Source organism: Leiobunum rupestre, chromosome 10, assembly GCF_980474605.1.
Source record: "Leiobunum rupestre chromosome 10, qqLeiRupe1.1.hap1, whole genome shotgun sequence".
Taxonomy (NCBI): Eukaryota; Metazoa; Arthropoda; class Arachnida; order Opiliones; family Sclerosomatidae; genus Leiobunum; species Leiobunum rupestre.
In genome coordinates this window covers 36,605,823-36,616,205 of record NC_143393.1, presented here as the reverse complement: position 1 = coordinate 36,616,205, position 10,383 = coordinate 36,605,823, and the positions used below count along the sequence as shown (strand labels likewise).

General features: G+C 38.4%; 1 protein-coding gene across 1 annotated transcript in view; it reads left to right on the top strand.

Moving 5' to 3' along the window:
• The first annotated feature begins 9,925 nt into the window (after positions 1-9,925).
• Positions 9,926-10,383, top strand: part of LOC149925546 (pleckstrin homology domain-containing family G member 5-like) — a 147,909-nt gene continuing 147,451 nt past the window's right edge. Inside the window, exon 1 of the mRNA XM_090161773.1 lies at positions 9,926-10,088. Coding sequence (XP_090017899.1) covers positions 9,999-10,088 — 90 coding nt within the window. The 5' untranslated portion in view covers positions 9,926-9,998. The remainder of the gene's footprint in view (positions 10,089-10,383) is intronic.

Below are 10,383 nucleotides of genomic sequence, written 5' to 3'. Positions count from 1 at the left end.
GTTTTTATGGAAAGGGGAAACCCGTCTTACCACAGGGAGATAACTTAAATTCAACGTGGAAATCATTAGGAAAATTAAAAAAACGTCTGAACAGCAACGCGACCTTTATGAGCTTGATTATCTCTTTAAAAACGGCGTTGATGTACTTGAAAGTCAAAGGGTAAAAATTTCCTTCCCGTTATTAGGTTAATACTCAATTCCTATACGTCATAGCATCTGGTCCACTCTCCTAAGTTTAAGGGAAGACCAAAAAAAGGACACTTTATGACGGGAAGTTAATCTTCACGACGCAGGGAGAAGTGGATTTTTACCGGCTGTCTTTTGGAATCGACCTATTTTAACCTAGGAAAAGATAATCAATTTTAAGTGGCTAACTACCTAACACTAGCAGACCCTAGCGATACGAGTTGTGTCAAGGGAAAAACGATTTCGTACCCCAAATGCTTCACGATAGTAGTCTTAAAGGGAATATAGCCTCCAACGGTATCTTTACGATAGGGGCGTTCAAATTAGGTGATCTTGAGTATGAAAATGGCGGTATCAACCTTCGTAATGGTAACATTGACCTTCTCTAAAACATACTAAAACCTTAAACTATAACTACTATAAACAGTGGGATATCGACCTTGAAAACGGTGATGTTTGAAATGTCAAAACGCTTAAAGACCGTAATAAAAATCAATTTGCAACGTTCTCGACAGATATAGCTTTAAATGCCAAGGTACGGTAGGGGCTTATGGTTCAGCCCTCTGAATGTTTTGTAACGTTTTCTGTCACCAGATGGTTTTGCGCTTGCTGCAGCCTACTTCCAGGGTCTAGTAAGCCACACTTTGAAGCTCTCTGGCGCTCTTTTAACTCACCGTAGGACAATGGGGGGAAAAGGCATACGTCTCAACTCACCCCTACAACTCTTTAAAATTCTAGCGAAACTTTTTGAAACACCCTGTATATAATATAGTTTTATCTCCAAAGTGAACTATTCTACTATTAAGCAAAAGGCAGCAAATCTGTTCCCGAAGTGACAGACACTCTTAAAGGGAATATAAAATAACGCATTTCCATCACTAGTCCAAAGGGTTCCAAGATTGTCCGCTACTTCGTTTGTCTGTTGACATTTGCGGCGCTGCTCAGTGGATAGTTGCGAAGGTAATCTCTCAAATTCACGGGCTGTTCCTTAAGGCAAGTGTCGGCTGCCCGTGAAGTAGCTCTGTTTCCAACAGATGTCGCTAAGGTCCAAATCAAAACAAGATGCTTAAGATACAATTTGACCCAAATGTTCGGGTCATAAAAATACCCTTCGCGTTGATTGACTCGTTTGTAAATTTCACAATACCTTAAATTATAGTAATATTATTAATATATTTTTTATGGGATATATAATTTAGGTTACAATCCACTAACAACACCAAGTAGAGTATTATTTTTCAAATTATGACGACGGTATTGTTTCGCTAGTTATAAAATTTAGCTTCCTTGGCCATTAATAGATGACACCACGCTCTCCAGTAAAGTAATTTTTTCGAAGAATCAGATAGATACATTGCCATCTCTGTACACTATACAAGTGGCAATGATAGAGCCAACACTTGCTTTAAAGCAAGTGTCAACAAAGCCAGTGTCGACTTCACGTGAAGTAACTCTTTTTCAACAGATGTCGCTAGCGTCCAAATCAAAACAAGATGGTAAAGCTACATTTTGCCCCAAAATTCGGGACATAAAAGTACCCTTCGCGTTGATTGGCTCGTTTGAAAATTTCCCAATAACTGAAATTATATTAATTTTTAACAATATATTTTATATGGGGTATATAATTTAGGTTAAAGTCCACTAACAAGGAGACGACCCGAGGTGTTACACACCGATTTGGTTCAAACTCGAGGGATTGGTAGACCTTCATGTAATTTGAAAAATCCTAAATCGAATTTATTCAATGGGCAACGGTTTGCCATGGCAACGAAAAATGTTTCTGACAACATAAAATGGAAATTTTTCCTATTTAAGCCATATCGGTCGTCTCCTTGTAAGTAGAGTATATAAGTTGTCTAATTACAATACTCTGCAATGGTTCTCTGACGACGTTATTGTTTCGCTATTTTGAATTTTAGCTTCTTTGACAATTAATAGATGGCACCACGCTCTCCAATCATTTCTTCGAAGAATCAGATAGATAAATTGCCATCTCTGATAACCAGGGCCTGATCATAATACAGGTGGCAATGATAGAACCGACACTTGCTTTAAAGAACGCGTTGGAGCTAGTTGTATTTCCTTTAAGGTGGAAGTGACATCTGTCAGGAATGTTGCAAATTGAATCATCTTTACTTTGGCCTTTAGACGTTTTGGCGTTGCAAACGTGGTATCCCCCATTCCGTTTGATTTTCTCCGAGCGGTATTTGCGGTGGCCTTGTCCCCAACATATCTAATTCCTTCGTTGATTTGTGGCTGCGTGTTGCGCAAATTTGGGGACCTCAATTTATAATATCTTTAGTTGCGCCCCGTTGGCGTTGTATCTTCGCCATTTTCGGTAAATATCTTATTTGAAGCAAGCTTAATGAAAAGCGATAATTAGTTCCATTTCATACGGGGATTAGAGCCGATGCCCTCCGTTTAATTTCTCGATTAGGCTTGGTTTCAACGCGGTCTTCCACCAAAATAGACTGGAATAATCCGCGGATTATGCCGAGACCCGCAGTTTCTATATTTAGACGATTTCTTAATTAATTTCGGGTGATCTAAAGGACCCTTTGCTTCTCAAAATGTCCGAATATAATAGATTATAATAATGATATTTAGGTTTATCCTGTGACCTAAGCTTATGGAAGGAAACGAGACTAAAAGCGTATAATTATTTTCAACTAACAAGGAGAGTACCCGAGGTGTTTATTTCCGATTTCGTTCAAAGTCGGGCGTAATGTAATGTAGACCTATATGAGATATGAAATTTCCCAAAAGGAGACGTTGCACTACTCATTCGATTTGCCATGGCAACCGAAAATGTTGAAAATCACTTGAAACCAAAAAATCTCCATTTAAAAAAGCACGGGATTTTCAAGGTTTCACAGGGTCCTAGATATGAAAATTTAAAAAAAAAAATTAAAATCACGAAATGGGTAATTTGGACCACATTTAGGTAAATTTCATCAAGTTTGGCAAAATTGGAACATTTTTTGGGTAAAATAAGGAAAAAATCTTATTTTTGTTTTAAGTGGTCAAAAACATTTTCGGTTGCCATGGCAAAACGAATGGGTAGTGCAACGTCTCCTTTTGGGAAATTTCTTATCTCATATGCGTCTACATTACGCCCGACTTTGAACAAAATCGGCAATAAACACCTCGGGTACTCTCTTTGTAAGTATGCTAGTTCCCCTATATTCTGCGTGTTAAAGGTCCGCCGTATCGTTTCAAAATTGTGGCCGAATTTCAGGTAGCAGAAATAACCATAATTGATTTTTAAGTTGTTTATTTTTCTCTCTAGAGATATAAAAATATACAGTTAAATTAATAATTAAAAGATATAGTTTTCAAAATATAGCAGCAAACTTTAATATTTTAATCAAGAACTTTTTATTGAGAGGTCACCGCACTCTTAGTCGTTGGTGCAACTCGTTCGTCAGTTTCACGGCACGAAAACCATTTCAATACACTTTTTCGTGCCATACGGGTACACCAAGAAATAAAATAAAAAAATTATTATTTAATGGTAGCAAAATAATTATTTTGTCTTATATAAAAATAAAATATAAAACGCTACCGAAACCAACCATCCAAAACCAAGTAATTATTTCGGGTATTTCGTTAGTTCTACATTATTCCACACACAAACTGATCGATAATTATATGGACATAAATCTGCAATTATACTACATAAACGAATAAAGTATAATTGCAGAGTTATGTCGAGAGCTTAATGATTTATGTTGTAATCTTGTAAAACTTTATACGAAGGACCATGAATGCCTATTAACTTTGCAAAAACGGCTTGTTTAGACGTTTTATAAAGGTATTGAGTACTTTATCGATTATGAGTAAACGCGCTATTTCGTTTGCGTGTAAGAGTTAGACTCTTGGATATTTAATATTTAGTAGTAGACTTCCCGGAGAAAACGATAACTTTTCGTTTGTTACGCTTTCTATTGATTATCGGAAACGTTTTTAACCACGAAGAAATTTGGGGTATGTTACCTTTATCAAATACTTTCAAAAGCAACGTAGTATTGTAAGTAGGACATGTTACGATATCTGTTAATGACAGTTAGTCATTGGAGATTTAGGAACAGGAAACTAGAAATTGTCTACTTAAATTACCATTCTCCGAGGAGCTAACCATTAGAGAAAATGTTGTACACCTAATTTCAGATTTCAGAAGATTTCATTGATTTCAATCGGTGATTTCATAGATTCTCAGTGATTTTGCAGTAAATCGCGTGATTTCACGTTGATTTCACACGATTTTAGGGTGATTTCATGACGATTTCAAGGGATTCTCAAGATTTCCTGTGATTACCGAAAATGTCTATGATTTCACTGCTGATTTCATATTACTTCATTCAGTTTGTACATCTTATTTCGGTGATTTACCTAGTGTTGTAAGTCAAAAAATTTCCTTCTTTTTCCGAATTTTGTTTTTAATTCCATGATTAGTTTAATATTGTTGCCCAATTTAAATAAAACGGCATTTTCTCCTCATTTTCTCGAATCTAAAAGTAAAATTAAACATCTAGACTAGTACAAACTGATTAACAATGTAACACTATTAATGTTTTGTATTAGTATGTTTACTAATATTAGACATTTTATATCGATAAAAAGTTAAAAACTTTAAAAACCCTTAAAAAGTAATTTATGTTTCAATTTAATTTTTCCGATTTGCGGCACATTTTCTGGAAATTTTTCTGCATTTTATTTTTCCGGAAAATTAACAACATTAGATTTACCCCTCGTCATTCTCTTTGTTGGCGCACATTTTCTGCAGAGTTGGTTTTATGGTCATACTTGACAAAACGCTTTCAGAATCCCAAGCCGAAAATAAATAAAATTAACGAAATATTAATTTTAGGTTCCCGTTCAAAAAATCATCATTTTAGCAAAGTAAGCGTTACTTTTGCTTTTTGAATAAAACTTCTTTACTCCAGGAGCCTCAAACACATAAATTGTCTAGTAGCAACACGCGGAGAGTTGTCAGTCCTTATTGATTTCTATGGTCATTAGTGAAACTGACGTACCATTGGTAAAACAAGTATCATTATGTGAATAGTATTCTTTTCTATTATTTTACTTATTTTAACGGTAAATTAGATGGTTTAACCACGGGAAACTTTGATCACGCGCTGTTCGCGCTACAGCGGCCAACACATTCGTCGAAATTCCGCGAGCAAGGATGTTCCCCCTATAAACTGTACTATAACGTGTAGGAGTTCAGCGCCACGCTCGGTTTTTATATTGGCTTCAATGTAAAAATTATTCTAAAAATAATAATCCCCTAGGGGCGCTCACGTCATACACATCTTTTGCTCATAGCTTAACGCAGAAACGTCAACTAATGAGATGGCCGCTGTAGCGCGAGAGATCAAAGTTGGCCGTGGTTTAACTTTGCTCGTTTAGGCAGGATCTTTTTAGATAGAGGTCAGCAACCTCTCGGTATTTGTGAAACTTGTCCTTCCGTTTCGGAACCGGAAAAGGTTTCGTTGTGATGTCTTACGCCATCCATACGAGACCATACTAGAAAACGGAGAAAAAAATTTGAAATATCTCTACTTTATTTTCCAACCAATCAGCGAGCGTTACGCTGTCACGTGATATAAGGAGCGATTTTGGAAGTCTTTAAAAGTAGGCTTACGAGTTTTTGCGTCTACCACGTGACCGCATAGCGCTTGGTGATTGGTCGAGCGCAACGTGCCTCAAAAAAAAGGCCTTCCGTTTTCTCTTTTACCGGCAGCGCTCGCTGTTATAAAATCCGGCAAATTTTGTCCGTGTGTGCGCCAGAACCACGGGAAAAGGCGTACATCTGAGGGGATTCACTGTTCAGGCTTTAAAAAGCACGCATTAATAATACTGGGAATTGGAAAATAACGAAAATTTTAGTTCAATGTGGTCAAACGTGCATCACTGAAGTGGATTTCCGGCGTAGTTTCGTAGAGAAGCTGTAGCGTTGACGTTCAATTTTGACAAAATGACGCCGTTGGTATCGGTTAAATGATGAGGCTTACTAAGTTTTAGACCTTTTATTTTTAAATTGGTTCTTTAAAAGTTTAAGTAATGGTAATTAACCTTTGTGTTTAGTAAAAATAACCAGTAAGCCGCGTATGGCTGAGGTTTTTTTTATCAAATTCACTGGAATCCATTTCATTTCTAAACTTAAAAAAAATAATGAACTAAGCCTAACCTAACTTTCTCGCTCATACTGTCGCCTAAGCCCCGACTAAGATTCTCTTACAGGGAGACATCCCGAAGTGTGACCCACCTATTTTGTTCAAACTCGGGGGATAGGTAGACCTTCATGTATCATGAAAAATCCTAAAGGGAATTTATTCAATGGGCAACCGTTTTGTCATGGCTGCCAGATTTCGATAGACCGAAAACGGCCAACTCTCTCAAATGTTTTCGTTTTCAAAACGAAAATTTTGCGGCGTAGCTATCGACTAATTAGGCCAGACGCCCACTGCTCTTCGTAACGTCTCCGTCCTAGCTTTCACAAGCCTTTGCTTCGTAATGGAGACAATGCCTTGTGGAAGGCAGGACGGATACGAAACGGAGAGCCAGTGGGCGCCTAGCCTTAATAAGACTATTGCCGGAGAAAATACACACAATTTCTTGAATTTCTTCCGTTGTTAAAGTTTCCATGACGAAAAAGAAATTATTGCGGCTAATTACGCACTAAGCCTAAATATGGTGGTATTCAAAACCACGAGCCGAATCCCCGGAGTATCACGTATACCAACTTCGCTACCAAGTGGTGCGATCTCGAAAATCCTTTGGCGTCACTGTGAAAAAAGGATGTAGTAAAAAAAATTCTCAATGTCATACTTAGGGGTTTTATGTTACTTATTATGATACTCCATGTCCCCTTGTGAAGAGCTAATTATGCGAGCAAGCTATAGTGAAAAGGTTTGAGAGGCAGGGAGGACCTTCCAGTGACTTTGCGGCATTGGAGAATTCCACCTCGTGGGTGTAGTGGAACTGATAACGAACGCTTTTCAATTGTAGATAATATTCAGCCGAATCGCGGATGTATCTTGTCACTCTTAAAAAATTGCAGGATTTTTCAAAATGCATTTTGAGTTAGAAAAAGTATTGGGCATTTTACATTTAGCATTTTGAAAAACCATTTTGAAAATGCATTTTGTATTTTTATTCTGAGCTGCAAAAACCAGTTTATATTTTACATTTTGCATTTAGAACAACAAATTTTCAAAATGCTTTGTATTTTGCATTTTTAGTTATGGGAAATATTTTTCATTATACAATTTGCATTTGGTATTTTTAATTTTGAAAAGAAAAAAAACCATTTCGAATAACCCAAATTCGTCATGTCACTTTTCCAAAGGCGTCAGTCACTATTTCAATGACGTCATGTCCCTATTCCAATTTTTTAAAGAGATCATGTCACTATTCCAATTTTCCAAAGAGGTCATGTCACTATTTCAAAGACGTCGTGTCCCTATTCCAATTTTTCAAAGAGGTCATGTCACTTTTTCAAAGACGTCATGTCCCTATTCCAATTTTCCAAAGAGGTCATGTCACTTTTTCAAAGACGTCATGTCCCTATTCCAATTTTCCAAAGAGGTCATGTCACTTTTTCAAAGACGTCATGTCCCTATTCCAATTTTCCAAAGAGGTCATGTCCCTATTTCAAAGACGTCATGTCACTCTTCCAAAGGCGTCCGTTCACTATTTCCAAGACATCTTGTTACCCGTCCAAAGGCGTCATGTCACTATTTCAAAGACATCAGGTAACTTCCCACTGATTTCTAAGAAAACATAGTGCGGCGCCAAAAATTATATAACTATTGCGTCAGGAAAATGTTTTTCAAATAATTACATCGTCAGTTTTGAGAAAAATACAGCTCGAGTTATTATGCGGCTTGCGCTTCCACGGTCTAGATGTAAAATTTTGCCCATTGAAACTAACCTCGAGCCTGCGAAGATCAGGCCCGTCTTAAGACCTTTTGAGGCCCTGGGCTAAATTATAACTTAAGACATTTGCGATCCCCAACGGTCAGCCTTTGTATGTCCGTTGTCTAAATTCACCTACACAATAATCAAACCAAAACTTTTAATTTCAAAAGTATAAAATAGGCCTACTGAAAATAAGATTTTAACTAGTGAATCGCTGTTCGGTTTTAGAAATTTTTGGTACCGTATGATACGCGATGTTCCGATGGGTCAAATTATTTTAGACGTAACTAAAAGATACATAATATGAAATGAGCATAAATATTATTCAACCAACTTATCCCCAGAGTAGATGCTATATGGCTGGCCTTTCAGGGGGCCCCAAAACTGGCTGGGGCCCCTGGGCTGTTAGCCCCTTTAGCCCATGCCTTAAGACGGCCGAAGATGCGTGTTTCATTAGTACATTCTAGATATAAACTTATCGCGTGATACATGTTATTTACTTCTGGTACCAGCATAAGACGATAATTTAATATAGTTCGATACATTATCCCTTTTCGTTTTGATACGGGCTTAACCAATTGACCCCTATCTCGACTCCGAGCCAGGATAGTGGTCTCCGTGTCAAATCCAATTTGGTCGTACCATTAACTGCACTCAATTTTCACCCCTTCACGGGTCCCATCAAAGAAACTTTACATTATCTGATGTCCCACTAATTTCCCAACTCCTACTGTAAAGGGCAAGCCGGGGGGGGGGGGGTGTTTTAGGTATTCCAAACGCGAAAGCCGATCAATGAAAATGTTTGGAAAGTTGTGGGTGGCGCGGACGCTTCTGGCACTTGCAAAAGTATTCCCCGCCCCCTCCTGGCGCGTGCCACTTTTGGGTCCGCCACGAGAGAAAAGCCGAATACATACATAATGTAAAAATATTTTTTATGAAGTTCGTATCGATGTATGGCCGTGCGCGACCCTTTTCAGGAACGGGCTCTCGGCTCTTAGGCGCGGTTTTCGCGTTGTCTTTCGAAAGAGCGTCAGCCTCTGTTATTCTTTAGCAGTTCTCGATATTGAAATGTCTTCGGGTTATATATAGTTTTATTTTTATTGGCGCGTAGCTTCACTTGTCGACGTGTCTTGTTTTCGCCCCAAGGGTTAGGTTTGTAGACGTTAACCTTAAGAGATTTCTAGGAACATTTTTATAGTAAATGCAATTTTTTTTACCTCTTTAATATTAGTTAGCCTGTATTTTAATTTACCCCGTTGATTATCATCAAAACGAGTCGGGTTTGATCCTAGCTTGTGGCACTGGGTGAAAACTTGAAAGAACGTCTTGCACCTTGAGTTTTCAAGTTATCTCCCTAGTTTTAACACATATTTCTGCGGTAATAGTGCGTGTAGGGATAATAGGCTTTCCACCACCCCACTGGCCACCTGGATTAATGACTTAGGCTTAAGGTTGGGTATTAGCCTAGTTGATTATTCAATTTATATTTTCGCAAGTTTTTTCTGTGGTTACGAGTAACCTTGGGCAGCGCCTTCGACAGGGGACAATTTTCCGACTCCAATGACGTAACTATATTCCCCAAAGAGACGCGCTTAGAAAACTACCTTAGCAAATAATGCCAAAAGAATTTTTACAGAACCAGCTTCGCGAAATTGCAGGCTGCGTGTGTCATAGAACTCCGTTGTCTTAAGACTCGAGATTAGCTCTCGCGTGTGATAGCTTTTTGAAGTTTCGACCGTTTTAAAAGTCATTTGCCTGTTCTGTTTTTGTTATTTTAGAAGCGACGATAGCTTCCGCGCGACGACGACGTCAAGAGGCGGAAGTGAGTGGAGAGCGGTCGATCGGGTCTGTGGCCTTTGGAGAAGCGCTGTTTACTCAGTAGCATGTGGGAGGCGACCAGAGATGCTGGTGGCGGCGGGATCTACTTGACTGTACCACCTCTCATCAAGTATGACGCCCAACACCAGTCTTCGGTGAGTTCGGATTCCTTTTCATCGTGGTTTTATATTTTGGGGAAAGCGACGCGAGTCGCGTCAGCTGTAAGCGCCTATTGGTGATGGCTGGCCGCTTGCCTGTTTTTAATCATTTGAAGAATTGGCTTCGAGGAAAGATAAGGAGAGCCAACTCCGGATTGGTGCTGACAACCGTTTCTCAAATAGCGATTGCTATCCGAGGAAGTAATTTCGATAAATCTGATATCAGATTATGTACATTTACGTTCAGATATTATCAGATCAGTTCATATGGGTCAAAATCCAAACTAATGTG